Below are 21,622 nucleotides of genomic sequence, written 5' to 3'. Positions count from 1 at the left end.
TACCCTAGTGCTCTTGCAAGACTGATTGTAACCCCTGGGGAAAGATGACGGGTCACGCTACGCACAGGAGCCCCAAAAAAGGGAGATGACGTGCACGCAACCCCTCCTAGACCACGTGTGCAGAAAGAAAAACCTGCACTACGCTGTGGCACCCAGTAACACAAGAATGAACGTATGCGTGTCACACGCAGCCTAGAATGACCTCTGAAGGGGTAGGCTACACACGGGGCAAGCACAGATGTTAGATACGTGCGTGACTCACCGTCTGCCTGGTAAACGAGCGTGTAAAAGGAGCACGTTTGGTTGGCAACACCCCCGCCAAAAGAAGATTTGTACGCTGTCTGAGGAGACAGGACAACAGTAGAAGGGAACACTGTTTGAGGGAACAGGCCCAGGTAAACCATTAAAAGCGAAAAAAGCGAAAAAGCTGTCAGAGGTAACAGGGAATACGAACTTGAAACGCCGTGAAGTAAATCGCGTGTGAAACGACAAGAAGTACAGAATTCACCCACTCGCTCTCCACGAAAAGCACGTACAAGGAAAACGTGTTCTACACATACCTTTTATACAGGGCCACACGTCCAGCGTCACTTACGCGGCGTGTACGCGCTAGGGCCATTTCCACCAATTACACGCTTTGTCACTTCTGCGTGTAGGGACATTTCCTCCAATTACACGCTTTGTCACTTGTGCGTGTAGGGCCATTTCCACCAATTACACGCTTTGTCACTTCTGCGTGTAGGGCCATTTCCACCAATCACACGCAATGAGACTCTGACGTGCAGTCTTTCCACGTGTGCTCTGTCATCACGTGCTGTGTGGGAAACACCCGTGCGGGTCACGTCACAGACGCGCTTACGCGCTGAGGGCCTTTGGTCCAATAGAATCGCGTATGCGTGCTGACGCGCTTACGCGCTAAGGGCCTTTCCTCGATTTTCACGCTGACGTGCAGGATTTTCACGTGCCAAATCACTCCGTACCAAGCTGGCCACGCGTAAGCACACGGAAGACCACGCTCCTGCCCAGTAGGCCGAACTACTGCCCCCCAGAGCCCCGAGCACGCTCCCACCTACCATCTGCTGCTGCCTGACTGCCTGCTGCCCACGTGCACTGCCATTTGCTGCCTGCACATCAGCCAGGGGTGCTGTTGCTGTGACCACCCCTGCTGGAACCGAAGACTCCCGACTGGAATTCCATCGCTCCACAGCCCATCCCCAGGACCCAGTTGCCCACCCACTCCTGCCTCTGGGGTTGTCATGTCGGGGCAAACACCATCCGGGACCACTGACAACCCCCGGCCAGAGAGGCAGAGGGGCACCAGCTTCAGTGCCACCGAAGTTGGTGTCCTGGTGGAGCAAGTCCTGGGGCAGTATGATGCCCTCTTCGGAAGTTCCCGCGCCGACAAGGAAGGACGGACTCGGATCTGGACTGACATCGTGACTGCCATCAACGCGGAGGGGGTGGCAGTCCGGGACTTACAACATGTCAGGAAGCGCTGGGAGGACTTCAGGTCCAGGACCCTGAACAAGGCCCGGCGCCTCTTGAAGGCAGCGGATGCCAAGGGGCGCCAGGGCCACTTGTCGGAAGAACAGATGGGGGTCCTGGAACGCATATCCCCAGCGCTCCACGTCCAGGTCCTGGAGAAGCAGACCCGTCTGGAGTCGAGCGGTGAGTGTACATGCATCCTGATTGTGAGCAGTGCGTGTGGTGATTATTCGGTATTGTGCAGGTTGCACATCTGTTTGTATGGGGTCGAGTATGGGTGGGGGTGTACATGGCCGTGGGGCTGACACATGCGAGGGCTGTAATGTGTGAGACATGGATGGTGCTTGTGTGTGTAGGCTTGCATGGCAAATGCAGTTGTGCGTGCACACATGTTTGTATGTATGTGTATGTAAGTAGACATGTCCGTGATGTCACGCATGTATGTTGTTTTGGGCTGCATGTATGAGCACTGTGTACATGTGCATGTGTGTGTATTTGACAAGGGTGCAACAGTGATGCAACATGGATGCATGTGACTGCGGTATGTGTAAGCCTGATTGGCAGATGTGACATGGATGCCCGTCTGAACAGTGCGACACTTGGCAGAGGTGTACACATGCATGCAAGTGTGGTGGTGTGTGTACATGTGTGGTGCACTTCCTGTGTTGCATGTGATGTCTGGGTCACCTTTGGCTGCTCATGCTGTTGTATGTGTATGGATGGTGGTGGCAGTTGCGATATGGCTGTGGTATGGCTCATGTGTGCGAGTTGCAATGACATGTGTGTTGGGGATTGTGATGACATGTCTGAGGTTTGCCAATGCCACTCATGTGCAACTGTCATGTGTGTATGTGTCCATTGTACAGTGCCCTGATGCCTGTGTTTTGTTTCTCCCTGTCTGCAGCGTCAACTGATGAAGAGGGCGGAGAAGGTGCTGTGGAGCACAGCGGCGGGGATCCGACCGCCAGCCGGAGACGCAAGGCCCGGCTCCCCTCCCGTGTTGTCATCTCGTCGGGGAGTGAGGAGTCCGGTGCCGCGTCCCAGGCCGCAGCTGCCGGGGGGAGGTCCAAGAGGCGGAGGTTGGAGTTGGACTCCTCGGCAGCAGAAGGGGCAGCTGGGACCCCACAGGGCCCAACAGGGGAAGATGGCACGGAGTCATCCAGGTTGGTGGGGGGTCTGGTGGAGGAGGAGGCCATGCAAGCACCAGAGACGGGGTCTGGAGGTGGGGATCCCACTGGTGCTAGTGGTGCAGTCCAGGACCAGGGACAGGAGGCAGCACAGGCCGCCGCGGAGGTGCCTGTGTGCAATCCTGTCCCCGATCCTGTCCCTGCATCATCTTGCACCAGCAGGGATGCCTACGTCCAGACCCGTTTCCAGGCAGGGGATGAGCTGACGTCAACTGGCCTTCCTCTGCCTGCGGACGTGGCTATCCAGGTCCGGGTTGAGCCTGTCCTGGCTGGTGTGGCGTTGCGTCAACGGGCCATGCGAGGTGACCTGCAGTCTTTTCATGGAGAGACTGCACGTCACCTCGAATGGCTCGTTGACCACGTCAGCCTGCTGGGACAGGTCACCCAGACCGGATTCCTCCGTCTGATGGGGCTTGTTCCGACCCCCTCCTCAACTGGACCCCCTACGCGCCAGTCGTCCTCTGTGCCATCTTCCCACCCATCAGTCACCTGGGTGCCCTGTGGAGCTGCCTCTGACAGTGCGGCCAGGCTGGTGGAGGAGGCATCCCTGCCACAGTCGGGAGTCGGACGTCCAGCAGGGGTGGCCACATCAACAACTGCACCCCAGCCGGCGGAGGATGTGCAGGCAGCAGGAGGCATTGCACGGGCAGAGGCAGAGCAGCAGCAGCAACATGGTGGGAGCCATGAAGGCTCGGGGCCTTCGACATCGGAGGGGCAGGCATCGGCCGGAGGGCAGGAGGACCCAGGACAGAGAGTGTCTTCCGTGTGGCAGCGGTTGGGCCACGCCATAGGTGCGGAGCGGCGGCGGGCGGAAGAGGCGCGGCTCACAATGGTCAGGGCGGAGAACTCCATGCGGAGGGCCCTGAGGCGGGCCGAGTGCCTCGAGGCAATCCGCAGGGGGTTGGAGGAGGACACGGCGTCGTCCCTGCGGACCCTCGGGGCCATGGAACTGGACCGCCTCCGGGACATCGAACAGGAGTTTGATGATGCCCTGGCCCGGAACACCACGGAGTGAGCCGCTGGACTTGCCCGCCGCCTTTGTATATAGTTCTTTAGTTTTAGGTTTCCTTTGTTTTTTCTTATGATTTGGAGTCGACGGACACTGCTCCACTTTTTGTATATAGTTGATATTTAGGTAGGTTTTTTAGGAGGTTTCCTTAGTTCAGTTGTGATGATGGACCCTTGTTATTTTTGTACATAGTTCTTTGTTGCATGGAGAGTTTTTACATTTCACTTTGGACAATATTTTTGGGATTTGATTTTCTACTTTTGTGTTTTTATGCGGACATGCAGCTTATTTTTTCACATTTACATTGTAGTTATTTTTCATTCTTTACCATTCGTATTTTTGTCCAATACATTTTTTTTTCCATTGTTCACTGTGTGGTTTCATCTCATTGGTTTCATGCATGTCATGTTGTGTGTTTTCCCATTCAATTGGAAAATATGTGTGTGACGGACATGGGTTCATTTGCTTCATGAACATTGGGGGTGTAACATGTGTTTTCATTTCCATGTGGGTGAATGGGTTACTTGGTAGGGCTTTTTGGCTGTGGAGGCTGACCATTACGCACATGATTGGGGATTGTGAGGACCTGGTGGGGGCTGCACATGGTGGCAGGGGGGTGGGGGTGGTGGGAGACATGAGTGGGGGCCTGGTGGAGGGTGCCCCTGCACTGCTGGGGTGTGGGGGTGGTGGGAGACATGAGTGGGGGCCTGGTGGAGGGTGACCCTGGTGGCTGGGGGGTGGGGGTGGTGGGTGACATGAGTGGGGGCCTGGTGGAGGGTGAGCCTGGTGGCTGGGGTGTGGGGGTGGTGGGAGACATGAGTGGGGGCCTGGTGGAGGGTGACCCTGGTGGCTGGGGGGTGGGGGTGGTGGGTGACATGAGTGGGGGCCTGGTGGAGGGTGACCCTGGTGGCTGGGGGGTGGGGGTGGTGGGTGACATGAGTGGGGGCCTGGTGGAGGGTGACCCTGGTGGCTGGGGTGTGGGGGTGGTGGGAGACATGAGTGGGGGCCTGGTGGAGGGTGACCCTGGTGGCTGGGGGGTGGGGGTGGTGGGTGACATGAGTGGGGGCCTGGTGGAGGGTGACCCTGGTGGCTGGGGGGTGGGGGTGGTGGGTGACATGAGTGGGGGGCTGGTGGAGGGTGACCCTGGATGCTGGGGTGTGGGGGTGCTGGGGGACATGAGTGGGGGCCTGGTGGAGGGTGCCCCTGCACTGCTGGGGGTTGGGGGTGGTGGGAGACATGGGTGGGGGCCTGGTGGAGGGTGCCCCTGCACTGCTGGGGGGTGGGGGTGCAGGGGGACATGAGTGGGGGCCTGGTGGAGGCTGCCCCTGCACTGCTGGGGGGTGGGGGTGGTGGGAGACATGGGTGGGGGCCTGGTGGAGGGTGCCCCTGCACTGCTGGGGGGTGGGGGTGGTGGGAGACATGGGTGGGTGCCTGGTGGAGGGTGACCCTGCACTGCTGGGGGGTGGGGGTGGTGGGAGACATGGGTGGGGGCCTGGTGGAGGGTGACCCTGGATGCTGGGGTGTGGGGGTGCAGGGGGACATGAGTGGGGGCCTGGTGGAGGGTGCCCCTGCACTGCTGGGGGGTGGGGGTGGTGGGAGACATGGGTGGGGGCCTGGTGGAGGGTGCCCCTGCACTGCTGGGGGGTGGGGGTGCAGGGGGACATGAGTGGGGGCCTGGTGGAGGCTGCCCCTGCACTGCTGGGGGGTGGGGGTGGTGGGAGACATGGGTGGGGACCTGGAGGAGGGATGCCCCTGGACTGCTGGGGTGTGGGGGTGGTGGGAGACATGGGTGGGTGCCTGGTGGAGGGTGACCCTGCACTGCTGGGGGGTGGGGGTGGTGGGAGACATGGGTGGGGGCCTGGTGGAGGGTGCCCCTGCACTGCTGGGGGGTGGGGGTGCAGGGGGACATGAGTGGGGGCCTGGTGGAGGTTGACCCTGCACTGCTGGGGGGTGGGGGTGGTGGGAGACATGGGTGGGTGCCTGGTGGTGGGTGACCCTGCACTGCTGGGGGGTGGGGGTGGTGGGAGACATGGGTGGGGGCCTGGTGGAGGGTGCCCCTGCACTGCTGGGGGGTGGGGGTGCAGGGGGACATGAGTGGGGGCCTGGTGGAGGTTGACCCTGCACTGCTGGGGGGTGGGGGTGGTGGGAGACATGAGTGGGGGCCTGGTGGGGGCTGCCCATGGTGGCAGGGGGGTGGGGGTGGTGGGAGACATGAGTGGGGGCCTGGTGGAGGATGACCCTGGATGCTGGGGTGTGGGGGTGCAGGGGGACATGAGTGGGGGCCTGGTGGAGGGTGCCCCTGCACTGCTGGGGGGTGGGGGTGGTGGGAGACATGAGTGGGGGCCTGGTGGGGGCTGCCCATGGTGGCAGGGGGGTGGGGGTGGTGGGAGACATGAGTGGGGGCCTGGTGGAGGCTGCCCCTGCACTGCCGGGGGGTGGGGGTGGTGGGAGACATGGGTGGGGGCCTGGTGGAGGGTGCCCCTGCACTGCTGGGGGGGTGGGGGTGGTGGGAGACATGGGTGGGGGCCTGGTGGAGGGTGCCCCTGCACTGCTGGGGGGTGGGGGTGCAGGGGGACATGAGTGGGGGCCTGGTGGAGGTTGACCCTGCACTGCTGGGGGGTGGGGGGGTGGGGCACATGAGTGGGGGCCTGGTGGGGGCTGCCCATGGTGGCAGGGGGGTGGGGGTGGTGGGAGACATGAGTGGGGGCCTGGTGGAGGGTGACCCTGGATGCTGGGGTGTGGGGGTGCAGGGGGACATGAGTGGGGGCCTGGTGGAGGGTGCCCCTGCACTGCTGGGGGGTGGGGGTGGTGGGAGACATGGGTGGGGGCCTGGTGGAGGGTGCCCCTGCACTGCTGGGGGGTGGGGGTGCAGGGGGACATGAGTGGGGGCCTGGTGGAGGTTGACCATGCACTGCTGGGGGGTGGGGGTGGTGGGAGACATGAGTGGGGGCCTGGTGGGGGCTGCCCATGGTGGCAGGGGGGTGGGGGTGGTGGGAGACATGAGTGGGGGCCTGGTGGAGGGTGACCCTGGATGCTGGGGTGTGGGGGTGCAGGGGGACATGAGTGGGGGCCTGGTGGAGGTTGACCCTGCACTGCTGGGGGGTGGGGGTGGTGGGAGACATGAGTGGGGGCCTGGTGGGGGCTGCCCATGGTGGCAGGGGTGTGGGGGTGGTGGGAGACATGAGTGGGGGCCTGGTGGAGGGTGCCCCTGCACTGCTGAGGGGTGGGGGTGGTGGGAGACATGAGTGGGGGCCTGGCGGAGGGTGACCCTGCACTGCTGGGGGGTGGGGGTGGTGGGAGACATGAGTGGGGGCCTGGTGGGGGCTGCCCATGGTGGTAGGGGGCTGGGGGTGGTGGGAGACATGAGTGGGGACCTGGTGGAGGGTGCCCCTTCACTGCCGGGGGGTGGGGGTGGTGGGAGACATGGGTGGGGGCCTGGTGGAGGGTGCCCCTGCACTGCTGGGGGGTGGGGGTGGTGGGAGACATGGGTGGGGGCCTGGTGGAGGGTGCCCCTGCACTGCTGGGGGGTGGGGGTGCAGGGGGACATGAGTGGGGGCCTGGTGGAGGCTGCCCCTGCACTGCTGGGGGGTGGGGGTGGTGGGAGACATGGGTGGGGGCCTGGTGGAGGGTGCCCCTGCACTGCTGGGGGGTGGGGGTGGTGGGAGACATGGGTGGGGGCCTGGTGGAGGGTGCCCCTGCACTGCCTGGGGGTGGGGGTGCAGGGGGACATGAGTGGGGGCCTGGTGGGGGCTGCCCATGGTGGCAGGGGGGTGGGGGTGGTAAGAGACATGAGTGGGGGCCTAGTGGAGGCTGCCCCTGCACTGCTGGGGGGTGGGGGTGGTGGGAGACATGAGTGGGGGCCTGGTGGGGGCTGCCCATGGTAGCAGGGGGGTGGGGGTGGTGGGAGACATGAGTGGGGGCCTGGTGGAGGCTGCCCCTGCACTGCCGGGGGGTCTGGGTGCAGGGGGACATGAGTGGGGGCCTGGTGGAGGCTGCCCCTGCACTGCCGGGGGGTGGGGGTGCAGGGGGACATGAGTGGGGGCCTGGTGGAGGTTGACCCTGCACTGCTGGGGGGTGGGGGTGGTGGGAGACATGTGTGGGGGCCTGGTGGGGGCTGCCCATGGTGGCAGGGGGTGGGGGTGGTGGGAGACATGAGTGGGGGCCTGGTGGAGGCTGCCCCTGCACTGCCGGGGGGTGGGGGTGCAGGGGGACATGAGTGGGGGCCTGGTGGGGGCTGCCCATGGTGGCAGGGGGGTGGGGGTGGTAAGAGACATGAGTGGGGGCCTGGTGGAGGCTGCCCCTGCACTGCTGGGGGGTGGGGGTGGTGGGAGACATGGGTGGGGGCCTGGTGGAGGGTGACCCTGCACTGCTGGGGGGTGGGGGTGGTGGGAGACATGGGTGGGTGCCTGGTGGAGGGTGACCCTGCACTGCTGGGGGGTGGGGGTGGTGGGAGACATGAGTGGGGGCCTGGTGGGGGCTGCCCCTGCACTGCTGGGGGGTGGGGGTGCAGGGGGACATGAGCAGGTGTGCAGGGTAGTCCCCTGTTTTGTGGGCTGCCTGCAGGGGCCGTGGAGGGTGTACAGGGAACACCTGTGAGGACCCACCCCGCCTAATTGCGTGTGATAATTCCCGCACACCCCTGTAATACACGTACCTGCCCAAATCGCATGTGAGAATTCCCGCGCACCCCTGTAATACACGTACCCAGCCGAATCGCGTGTAGAACTTCCCGTGTACCCCTGTAATACACGTACCCAGCCAAATCGCGTGTGATAATTCCCACGTACCCCTGTAATACACGTACCCTGGCCAATCGCGTGTAGAACTTCCCACGCACCCCTGTAATACACGTACCAAGCCAAATCGCGTCTGATAATTCCCACGCACCCCTGTAATACACGTACCAAGCCAAATCGTGTCTGATAATTCCCGCGCACCCCTGTAATACACGTACCTGGCCAAATCGCATGTGAGAATTCCCGCGCACCCCTGTAATACACGTACCCAGCCGAATCGCGTGTAGAACTTCCCGTGTACCCCTGTAATACACGTACCCAGCCAAATCGCGTGTGATAATTCCCACGTACCCCTGTAATACACGTACCCTGGCCAATCGCGTGTAGAACTTCCCACGCACCCCTGTAATACACGTACCAAGCCAAATCGCGTCTGATAATTCCCGCGCACCCCTGTAATACACGTACCTGGCCAAATCGCGTGTGATAATTCCCACGTACCCCTGTAATACACGTGCCCTGGCTATTCGCGTGTATAACTTCACGCGTACCCCTGATATGCACGTTACCCGCTTTGCGTTCCTTGTTTGGCAGCCCTGTGGACTGGTCCAGGGTTAGCGCTGCCCTTTGCGATGATTTAGCGATTTTGATGGCTTTTCCTTGCGCGAGGGCGTTCTTGGGGGCGTTACTGGCGCTGCTGCAGGGTCGCTGCGATACTCTGCGCCACGGCTGGTTTGGGAGCCTAAAATCCATGAATACGCTGTGCGCGGAAATCGGTTTTAGCGCACGTGCCTGGCGCAGACAATCGCACGCGGACACTCTGCGCCAGCCGCTTGCGACACTTTTCTGCGAAATTCTATGAATTACCCTGAAAGTGTTTTCCTACAATCAGTTCTTCATAGTCGGGTTTTAGGACTCTTGCATTCTGAGATGAATTAAAGCCAACATGAGGTTGGAGACCATGCTTACTTCATCCATGAGGAGCACTTTCATTTGTTTCAGAATTCTGTGTACATCTGCTGATAATTTGTAGTTTTCTAATTTGCTTTGGTGTTTTACTGGGAGGAGCAGTAGTCAGTGTAAATTTACACCTACTATGTTGTAGACAGATAAACCTTTGAGGGCTGTTTCAACAGCTGAAATGTTGTTGTATTTTAATTTTTGTAGATATTTTCTGATTATGTTAATTACAATCGTTTTGCCAGAACCACCTTCCCCACTTACATACATGAGCAGAGGCTTATAATTCTTACAGATATATGTTTTAGTTTCATTTTTAAAACCATGTTCAATTTCTTCAGCGACTTCAAGATAAAAGGTGAGTTGTTCATCATTTAGCTGTGATTTCAGCACTGACAAGTCTTCTTCATATTGTTTAGATTGATACATGGTATTTTACACCTTAGTCATGGCTATTTCTGTTTCATTTAGAATGAGTGGTTCTCCAAGTGGCTCTTGGCTTCCTTTAAGAGAGGAATGACTGCCTTCAAGAGTGTCTTTATCTAGAAGAGCTTCAATGTCTCCTTCTTGCTGGTGGTCATTGGCCAACATTTGATTGTATTGTTTAAAATTGACATTTGTTATACTGCTTTCATTTGCATTGAATGCAGCTTCAAATGAGTCATGGTGACCTAATAATTCTTTTTCTTTTCTCTAAGGTTTAAAATGTTTCAGTAGCGCCATGCAATAAATGTATCTATGCTGTGGAGATTTAAACAAGAATGTTACTTGATTAATTAGACTGGGCTTTTTAAGTTTAGACTGTATATTTAGTAGTTTTGGGCTACGTCGTACAGGCACATGCTTTCCAAAACAGTACTTCTGTTTGGGTAGTATGTGTCAATTAAATAGTTTTTCAGTATGTCCTGGCTTTTGGGATCATTTGTGGCTATTATTTCTATCTCTTGGTAGGATTTTAGTACTCTTTTTCGTGATGAACATGGACCAGGCAATGTTTTCAGATTTCCCATATAAGGGTGTACCTGTTAAACGGTCTGCAGCTTCGTAACACTCACATTCTCTATGGGAGAGCATGTTTACACCAAATCTACACCATTTCTGTGACAGTTTTGTCAGATGGTCTGTTATCCCAGAGCTCTTTTAGCTCTTCTTTCTCAGCTTTAGTGAGATAGGCTGTGACATATCTTGCAACTGCAGTGGGATTGTCTGCAATGTATTGTATGCCTATGTTTGGATTCCACAAGAGGCAATGATTGCAATGTAATCATTGATGCACTTGGATGATTTGTCCCTTTAAATTTTTTATGTGTTATTAGGGGATTTACCGTTTACATTTTTGTCTAACAGAAGACATCAAACCATTTACTTGCTCTTTTGTGCAAATTGGTATAGGGAAGCCAAAGTGACATTTGGTATAATATTTACCTTTTTATATCGACATCAGCAGTATTTACCACACTTATTTTTTGGGAAGTGCAAAATGTGCGCACATAGGTCACTATGTGTTGTTTCTGAAGGGATGTCAAAGGTAATGTATTTTTCAATAAATTGTAAAATAGCAGCATCACAGTCATGGCCACATTTGGGAGCACCTTTTATCCACAAAAGCATGTGCTGCTCTTCTGGATTGATATTCTTTTCTCCAAAAGAAGTGGTCCACTTTTCTGAGTAGAAGGGTATTTTTAATAGCAGATGAAATGCAGCATGGCAATGAAGCGATGGTGAAAGTACCTTGATACATTGACAGTGTCAAGCAAACAGAGTTTTCCTGGTGTTTTTATATCTATTCCCTCTTTATTTTAACTTGCAGTGCTTAGGAAGTCATGCAAGTCATTCCATTTGACTCAGATTGAGGGAATTTAGCCATTTTCATTTGGAGGCGTACTATAGCGTGAAATGGGTGTACTATTGGGATTATAATGGTCTCATACAAGTTAAGTTGTTGGCCATCTTTTAGAAGTGGGAAGATTTTAGAAGTTATTAGTGATCGACTGTGATGGCATTTGGTTATTGTCAAGCTTTGTATTGCTGTATGTTGTGCAAACTATTGAGGGGTCAGTTATTTTTTATTTATTTTCTATAAGATATTTCATTGTCCTGCTTTCTTTGTCTGGTATTTCAGCAGATATGTTTTGAAAATTGTCTATTTCTTTTCTGTATGTGGTTGTAAGATGGGTGGTGTTTTTAAGGTTTTCGCTAATGTTTTCTAAAATTACTAAATTTTCTAAGTGAACTTCAATTCCAAAATATTTATTTTGGATGCGCTCCATTTTCAAAGGAGTTCTTTGGCTGTTCCATGTAGGAGAATGTTTTTTTAATGTTGCAGTTCCAGAGCAGGACTTTTAGCATAGTACAGTCTATGCACAATATTTTGTATAGCAGAATGATGTGTTGCTAACATTTTGATGTGGTGGAAGGTGCTTTTGCAAGCAGTTCCTGAAATACAGGCTAATGAATGTCCTCGCAGTCCAGCGTGGATGTGCACTAGGCATGAGCCCATAATTTCTAAAGTTTTTATTCTACTTTTGTCATTTAGTTTCACATAGTGATTTTAGAACTGTCGTAAAGATTTGAAGAGTTGTTGGTCTACGTTACATATTGAGCTGCACATTCTTTGTACACTGTACGGTTTGTTTGGGCAAATGTAGCATTTGGTTGAAAGTTTGTTGGGGAGGTTATTCTATAAGGGTTTCTTTTGCCGTAATGGTTTGTCAGATCATGTCATACCTTCGGCCATTATTGTCTAGGGCAATTGTTTTGTTCTTTTTATAAATGTCTTCATTGAAAGATGTCTTTGTGCTGCTTATGTGAATCATTTCACTTTCACAGAAGTTAGAAAAGGTAGCTATATTAACACTGCACAAGCTTAGAAGTACTTTTTGTAATGTATTGGTTAATTTAGTTAGTGATTTCATTCTGTTGAAAATTAATATAAACAACGTTCTCTTTAGTAGAAATGCACTATCAATTAGAGCTTCAAGGATTAGTTTTCTGCTGTGGTTTTTAAGGATAGATTGTGACTGTTTAGCTGTCTTTTATAGGATTGTTAAGAAGTCTACGGTGGAAAATCTTTTGTAAAATTATTTATTTGGATTTCTTTACTGTGGCTACGTTAACATTGGTAGATATAGTGTTAAGTTCATTAGTAGGTCTGCTTTTGTTTGTACATCTTTTTGTACATTTAGGCTTTGCAAGAGGGTCCTTATTATTTTAGTGGTGACTGCTTTAGTTTTGTTGAGTGAGGTTACTAACTGTTTTGTTTTAATATTTTCTATACACTGTTTTAAAGGAGAATAACTATATGGCTTGTTTTCATTTTGATCTGCTCTATTTTTCTTTGTTTTCTACAGAGTTGGTTTTTAGTTTCATTTTGTTTTGTCTGTTTCATAAAAAAGAAAGTTTGTGTTTGAAAGTTGTGGAATGTTTATGCATGCATTATGCATGGATGTTTGTGTTCGTGATTGCATAGATGAATAGTGTGTTCTGTGATTGTGCAGTGGGATGGTAGGTGTGGTTGGGAAGGTTTTCAGAGTAAGAGGCTGTGATGGGCTGGGGTTAGTGAGTAAGGGACTGGCGATGTGACTGAATATGTAGTGACATTATGATGTTTTGGGGAAAATAGTAGTTGTTATTATGGTGTGATTGAGTGCATAGGTATGAGGGTTGTGTGGGTGTAATGGAAAAGGGTTGAAGAAGTGTGTGTATGTGTTCTAATGTGTGTTAGTGATTTGGAATGCAATGAGTTTGAAAGTTGTTGGGTTGGAATTTGGACCTTGTCTGCATAGGAGTATGGAATAGTAAGAAAGTGAAATTGTGTGTATAGAAGTTGATGAGAGATGGATGTGTTGTTAGGCAGTATGGAATGGGTGGTGTATTGAATAACGAGCAATGTTTAGATGGGAATAGAAAGAGTGTGAACTTTGCTATATAATGTGTAAGAGTGAAATACAATGTTGTTGATTAGAATAGGATACTCTAGGCTAATATATAGTGAAAGTACATTGTTACAATTAGAGAGCGATATATACATGGTATAGTAATGTACTTAGTTTGTAGAATGTGAAGAGTGTTCTTTCTTCAGTAGCTGTCTTCATCATTCTTCTTTTTCCTTTAGTTGTAAAAGAAAGTTAGTGGGTATATGTGGTAAAGGTGAAGTACTTTTAGTAAGAACGGTTGTTATTTATTCTGGTAGGAGAGGTTGTTGGGAAAAAGAGTTAATACAGTTCTCTTATGGGTGGTATAGTTAAGTGTGTTAAGTATGTTTTTAGAAGAACAGGCCTATGACCAGTGCTGTTTGGGACATTATAAGGAACAGGGCAACAATGGATTTGTAAAAATCTAGGTTATTTCTGTGCTGGTGATTTTAAAAAGAAAAGTGCTGTGTTTGTGGTGGAATGTATTTTATTGGGATTTGCCAATCAGGTTTTGTGGTTGTGGTGTACAGGAAGACAGAGTAGCAGATGTTTTCTTTGTTGTGTGCAGTGAAGATGGATGTGGCTCTGGCTATGAAGAAGCAGGGTGTCTGGATGGTGGGAGATTCTTGGATCCCTTCATTGAAGGTTTACACTGAATCTCGTGGAATCTCTGCTACTATTGGATTAGAAGAAGTGGACAATTCATAGTATGCAGTTAGTGGGTTAAACTGGGCAACCTTCTTACCATTCTGTGAGAGTATGGCTCACTTTAAACATCCAAATAATATTCTTGTGCACTGTGGAGGCAACAGTTTGGCTATGTGACTCCAGTATCTTTGCAGTTTACCATTAAGCACATGTCAAAAGGCCTGTTGCAAATGTTTCCAGCTGGAGCCTGGGGCCTCAATACCTTCAACTCTCTCTTCCTAAATGCCTTCCATCTAGAGCTCTTTAGCTCATTTCCCTCCAAATCCCTGAGGGTCCGTCGCTTCTCCAAGCAATGAGTTGGTGATATGATATAATATGATATGATACGGCATTTTTAACGCGCCTATACATGGTGGCAGATCTCTTTCTTCGGCCCGGGCCTCCCTCAGGAACAGCCTCCCTGTCTCCCTGAAACCTGAGGAGAACTATTTCCGGTTCCAGAAGCACCACAAAACCTTCCTCTTTGCTTCTGCTTTCTCTCTTCCTCTCCCCTGCTGAACTCCTGGCTGAAACTGAATCTGCACTGGTCACCTGGCCACACTCTGATCTCGGGCACAGGTCCCCTCATCTGCCAGTTGCACACCTGCACTGCCCTCTGGCTTCTCCCGCACGTAGGGACTGTTTTCTGGATCACTACAATCCCCTACCAGCATTGACACCTGATGTCTGCACTTACCACTGCACTTTCCACCAGCTTGCCGCACTTTTCAATTATTGATGTATTTATTTTATTTATTTATTTTTTACTGTCGATTCCATGTACCGCACTGTCCCTCCCCCTTCACCCCTGCACTTCTCCCTTCCCCCCTTCCCCTGCACGATTTCAATGATACCTGGCCTAGTAATATTGTTGACTCTCTCGTCCCTCTGTTCACCCTCCCTTGCCTCTTCGCGCCTTAAAACACTTGTTTATGGGCACGCTATAAATGCCATATCATATCATATCAAATCAAAGCTTATTTTATCTGAAATAATACAAAGGCAAATATGGAGATACCTACATTTGTTTTATCCACAAATGGAAGTAGCTAGGCAGCATCTCAAGGTGTACATTCCTTTTATATGGTTTAGTGATGGTATCTTTTGACAATTAAAATTTCAAGTTGGATGATGTAAACACTTTCCAGAGCAATGAAGTAGATTTGACTGATGTTGGCAATCAGATTTTTCTTTTCAATGTTCAAAATGCATCGCAAATGCTTGTGTCAACAAGTTAACAGGGAAGATGTGGAGTGTATACTAAAACATGAGTTAGTACGTGTAGGAAGTTATACAGAAGTTATAAAAAACAGCCTTTGGTACAATAGTACATCAAATAAAAAAAAAAGCAAAAAAGGCCATTATTTTCTTTTTTAAAGACCAGAAAAGGCTCTTTCAAGAGCTACAGTTATAGAATACATTATTTAAATTGAGTTTAAATTGGCCATGCCGTCTGCGTACAAGGCAGTAGTCCACTAGACACTGCATGTTCCATCCGGGTCTTTTAAGGATGTTATCTTATGTTAACTGTTATTTATAGAGCGAGCGGCCACCAATAAAGGCATCATGGCACTTCTAAGCACTGTCTAACAAGAAGGGGAAAGCTGACAATAAGTTTTAAGAAGTTGCAGGAACATAAAGTGTTCCTTGTGCCTGGCATGGAAAGGGGACTGCGGAGAATGTGGACAGTCGCAGACGTCTGCAGACATCAGGGGATCTGCCAATCAGGTTTTGTGGGTCTGGTGTACAGGAAGATTGGATAGAACGAGTTATCTTTGTTGTGTGCTATGGCTATGGTTTTGAGGAATCAGAGTGACTGTCCAATGGTTGATTCTTGGATGCATTGGCTAAAGGTGTACTGTGCGCAGTGTGTATTACCTGTGAATCTTGGATTTGAAGAATTTGAAGTTTGCTGGTATGCAGTTCGTGTAATGAAGTGGGTGGAATTGCTCCCGTTTTGCCAGAGTGTGGTTACTTTGAAGCATCCGGGCATCATTGTAGTTCAATGTGGGTGCAACAGTTTGGGCTTTGTCAACAGAATTTCCCTACAGTTTGCCATGAAGGATACATTTGCAAAGTTAATGGAACTGTTAACACATTCGAAGATTGTTTTTTCTCAAAGACAAATGTGGAAACGTTCTAATTTATTTTGTCCACAAATTGAGAAATTAAGGCACAATGTGAAAAAAAGCTGTCTGTGCTTTTTTGTAGGATGTTGGAATGGGTTATTTTCATAATGAAAATATCAAGTTTGATGTTGTCAATATTTTTCGAAGAGATAGAGTGCATTTGACTGATGTAAATCCGATTATTCTTTTGAATATCCAAAATGCATTGTTTTTTGAACACGTGAAATATGAAGTGATGTATTTTTTAGTATTTGTAATTAATAAAAAGCAAAAACAGATGATAAAAATTAGAAGTAGTTTTTGTGAAAGTTAGACAAAATAATTAAGTTCAGTAGTAGAACATTTGTTTGTTCAGTATATAAACCCCCATTTCTTTTTTAAAACAAAGGTTTTTTTATGAGCCACCATTTTAAAACCAAAAACAAGTTCATTGATTGTTCTCCCTCTTGCGTTGACTATTATAGTGTCTGCAGACTATGCATGCTTCAAAGAGTCCTCAGATTTTTTTTCTCGATTTTTTAATTGTGAAAGGTGACTCCAACGGGAACCTTTTTGGGGGTATTTTTGGCTTTTATATTTTTGGGGGAATTTATTTTCTAGGTGAGGCGAGGTGGTAAGGTGGGGGAAGGGAGGGAAGGGAGAGAAGGGGCACCAACCATAGATACAGAGGGGCAGGTGGACAGGGGAAGAATTTGGGTGTGCCTTAAATCTAAGGTAGGGGCAGCGTTTCTCCTGCTCCTTGACTGAAGCAGTGAAAGCACTCTGAAACGACTCCCCCCTGCAGTGTGGTGTGTTGCTCTACATACAGATGACTGTGACCCACGAAAGGTAAAGATCAACAGCCTCCTGTAGGGCTTGCAAGGCAGCTGGTGGGATCCTCTGCCCCACAGGAGTAGCCTGTGGGGTGGTAGGAAGAGTTAGGAAGATGGTGTGGAGGAAGATAGCCTACTTCTTCCTGAGAATAAAAACAGCCATTCTCAGAGCACCAAGGTGGTTGAATTGAGTGTGGCGGCGCATGGATGTGGTCCTGAAGGAGTACTGCCCAGGTTGTCCATGAATGAGTATGAACACGCACTCAATGCTTTCAACATTGGCAGCCTGAGCCGCCTTTGGGACTCCTCCTACAGTCTTAAAGAACTGTAACACCCATGACTCTCTCCTGGTGTTGGAGGTTGAAACTTCCTCTACCTCATCTTCCTGGTCTGATTGATCCTCCTCCACATCATTGCACCTATTCCCATGTCCAGGCTATCCAAGTGGGATGGTGGTGGTCCCTGGGTAGGGGGAATAGCCATGACTGAAGCCATAGATGCACGTTAGTGATCTGCAAAACAGGTGCTCTCCCCTGTTGCTCTCTCCTGCATAGCGAGATTGAGAATTACTAAAAGTAATGGGTGGGTCCCTTCAGATTGTGCGGACGTGAACTATCGAGTCGAAAATAGGCCTTGGAAAGTTGTGAAAACTTGACAGATTAACTAAGAATGGGTCTGGGAGCTCTGGAAGGGTAAACTTTCAACTTGAAACATCCTAGATTGCCCAAAAATGCAGTTTCAATCTGTCCGTGGTACAAAGACACCATTGGCGAACATACCATTACGCTGCATGGGTACGGTCACATGAAGACATCCGGGGAACATTTGCAATGCAGACAGGTGTCCACGGACCTGGGCGAGCAGGAGATGCCGGGTGCATGCGCAGGGATGTCCGAGGATCGATTAAAAGTGCATCATTCAAGACCGGACATGATGCGACGACTGCGGATGGACCATTTCATAAATGGACCCCCCAAACAGTTGTGTGTTCCGCAGACTGATAATTGGTCTTTAAAAGAAAGAAAATAATTTATCACAGAATAATATACACGATAGGGATGGGGTATCGGAATGGGAAACATAAATGGGAGAATTTGGAATTCCTCAAAAAAGTCATCATTTGGGGAGGGAGGGAGAGAAGGTTCATCTAACAGCCTTTCATTTATATGTGAATTTGACTGGGATGATTGCTGGGAAGAGGGGCAGGTAGAAGTAGAACATTTCTAATAAAATTATTTTTAAAGTAATTTACAAGTTCTTTAAAATCATTGGTAAATTCATCTCATTTTGAAGACAAGATCACAATTTGATTCTGTACAGCTGGTGCTTGGGGTTGTCTACCTGATTGTTGTGGTTCTCCATGATGGTGTGACGTAGTTTCTTCATCTAAACTATGTACTATAAGAAAAGAAGACATTATCATTTCAATGAGCTCTGTATAAATTACATAATTTGTTTATATTGAAAGATGTATTGTTTACCATTAGAGATTTCATCATCACTCATTTCTTCTTTGGGTTATTTTCTTCTAGCCACTCAAGTGTGTTTTCCATTCCTGTCAAAATAAAAAATGTTGATATTTGCTTTATATAATGAATGGTAACAATAGAGGAATAAATACAGTGTGCTTACTATTTGGCAAGAGGTTGTTTTGCAATGAACTCCTGGTGTATCTCAGTCTGTATTAAAGAGTTGTACTGAACTGATAATATGAGGTGTACAGTTATGGTTTGTTCTTGGTTCATTACAGAATATTGTGTGCTAAATGAAAACAATAATGTCTACATTTTGAAATGTTGAATTCTACAAAAATGAATATTTGGGTGAAGTAAATATAAATAATGTTGTTGTATGTATATGTTGTTGTTGGTTGACGGGTACAACACTTTCTGTTGTCCCCTGTGCTACTGGGTTTTGTTGATGCTACCTGCTGTCCGCAGACATGTGTACTGTGTGCAGACTCTACAGCTGCTGCATTGGTGGTGAGTATGATATAAGGAACTTGTAGCAAATTAAGGGAGCTAAACAAATGATACTGTCACACTGCGCATGTTCACCAGCAATTTTTTATATAAATGGAATAAGTAGAATTGATATCAGCCGACACGCGTTTCGAGCACAGCTCTTCTTCTAAGGTTAAAGTCATTCATATTGTTGTCAATTTACAAGTATCATATCACATTATATGTCCTCGAAATTGCGTAAAACCCTTATGAGAAATGCTTTTCAGCCTCTGCAAACAATCACGCCGTGGAGCAATTCAACAAGAATCCATTTGAGTTATGATATAAAAACAACAACAGAACAGAAAAATTATTAATGATTGATGATGACGTGCATACCCTCGAGGAATTTCCAATAAACAAAGTCTGAGTCAAGTGGTTGAGAGGAATGAAACATGTTGGGATTAATGTAGTGAATGACAAGAGCAATAGAGACTATGGGCCTCATTACACGGAAGGCGGTGATCCAGGGTGCTATTAGCACCCTGGACCATGCCGGTAAATTACCGGTACCGCCTTGGCGGTAAGGGGATTTACCGCCCCATCCCAAGGTCGGTGGGGCGGTAAATCCCCCTTCCGCCATTGCCCTTCCCCATTCCCATTTCTGCCCCATAGGGCTCTATGGGAATGGGGAAGGTGCTAATTACGGCACCGCAATTTTGCGGTGCCGTAATTAGCTCCGAGGTCCCTTAGCGGGTTGGTTTTTAACGCCTGCAAAAAGCAGGCGTTAGAGCACCAACCCGCTAAGGGACCTCGTAGTACGGCGGTAAGGGTTAACGGTCACCGTTGCCATTAACGGTGACCGTTAACCCTTACCGCCGTCCGTGTAATGAGGCCCTATATATTTATAGTGTAAACAATTGAATAATTAAATGTCTTTCAGTGTTTAACAGTTCTTTCGAAGATACAAGAAGAAAAGAAAATAGAGACTTTCTATTGATTAGAAAAAGTGGAGAGTAACATTGATTATGCATTTTTTAAATCAATCAATCAAATCATGTAAGCATAATGTTTTAGAATACATATGTTTTTAAGAAAAATAAAATATAAAATGTTTTTGTTCTGTTCACTAGTGAGCAAAAGAGAGATTGGTACTCTAATGATAAATACTCAATGAATGGTGAAGAGTTAAATCCAACAGTGGATTAGTGTAAATCCATTAAGACAAAGGACCACTCAAACACATTAGCTGTACCAGTATCTGAAATTAGTCTCACCACTATAAAAATACTGCAACAGGTTATCACAATGTATTGCCAAGGATTATAAAATACCACCAAATACTACCATAAAAGAAATACCATGAAGTAATAGATATAACCCCAAAATATATCCAACAGTATACAAATGTATGTATAATTTTATTATTATTGTATTTATCACCTGGCCGAATTGTGTCATTGTATTATGCTGACAACCATCACTTCTGAAAATGTTGTGCTTGGCAGGAAACCAGCAATCAGAGAATTAGTGACAGTAAAAGAGGTATGGTGTGGTTGATTAGAAACCCATGTTACCAGAAGACCAGGTCAAGAAACTTTAAAAGTCCTTAGCCAATATTTGCGCTGTGAACTGATTGAATGCTGGCCTTTTTCTTCTACAAAACCCCAAATAATGTCTAAAATATTTATCAAAGCACTCTCATTCGACCTATGGTAAACCTCAACAAAACGTGCTTTGTATCCATTTCAGTTCAGAACGCGTTCACTATTGAGCCCATCTCAGTTCGGGGGTCAGAGCTGTACTGAGCAGATGGTGGATTCTCGGAGGTGCACTCCATCCAAACTCTGCAACATAGAGGAGTTGAACTGCAGGAATAAATTCATGTGTGACACTGGTAAGTGTACTATTTGGTCAATATGGCTTTAAATATACCACATTAGTCCTGGTTACAGAAACACAGCTTGAAAATCACAATATGACCCATGTTTTGCATAAACATTTCAAAAAGAGTTTAAATCATATGTTGCACAATCAAAAGTGGACAAATCAACAACTGTATTACTTAAGTGTGACATGCTCAGAAATTGGTAGCAAACTCTATTTATATAGGTTTCTATGTGTGAAGTGTATGGGATTGTAAATCCTACCCTGCCAATCTGGCATGAGGGCAAGGTATATTTTGTATTGTTACAACCTGATTTACACAGTGTTATCACTGCTGAGGCTTCATCGGAGAAGCAAATATGTGTGTGCCTCTGAGCAACTCTAAGTCTCCAAGCATGGTTACTCATTATGTGGCCCTCCAAATGTTTTTTGTTTACAGCCACCATGACCCTTTACCATAGACTATGCTGGCTGGGAGTTGAAGGCAAAACCATATTGGGCCCCATAATGTGTGCTCATTCCCAAGGGGTAAGGTTCACCATGTACCCTGTTTTACTCATATGAGTGTCCTCATACCATTGGTTGTGTGGGATCCACTAGTTGGTGGAAGCCTTTATAGTTTGCAGTGTAACCTGCAATACCCTAAATGTGTCCATCTCGAGATCTCCTAGGTACTGCCCTTCTACATTCTGACATTTCTTTTTTCTTTCTATCGTCTGTTTATTTCTCTTTTTCTCTGTTCCTCCAAACCTTATTTTCACTTGTCATCCCTTCCTTTCACACACCTTATTTTCCATGTATACTCTCTCCCATCATCCCCCCTCAGCCACCTTCGCTTTAATCCCAGTAATACCCTCTCGTGTGAGCCCTCCC

At 49.0% G+C, this 21,622-nt stretch overlaps 1 protein-coding gene across 1 annotated transcript in view; it reads left to right on the top strand.

Moving 5' to 3' along the window:
* Window positions 1-21,622, top strand: part of LOC138511484 (complement component C6-like) — a 913,779-nt gene that overhangs the window by 199,032 nt on the left and 693,125 nt on the right. Inside the window, exon 4 of the mRNA XM_069627199.1 lies at window positions 20,615-20,759. Within this exon, the coding sequence (XP_069483300.1) occupies window positions 20,615-20,759 (145 nt within the window). The remainder of the gene's footprint in view (window positions 1-20,614; window positions 20,760-21,622) is intronic.

The sequence above is a fragment of the Ambystoma mexicanum genome, chromosome 6p (genome assembly GCF_040938575.1).
Source record: "Ambystoma mexicanum isolate Mex_15411 chromosome 6p, UKY_AmexF1_1, whole genome shotgun sequence".
Lineage (NCBI taxonomy): Eukaryota > Metazoa > Chordata > Amphibia > Caudata > Ambystomatidae > Ambystoma > Ambystoma mexicanum.
This window is presented reverse-complemented; position numbering and strand designations above follow the sequence as displayed.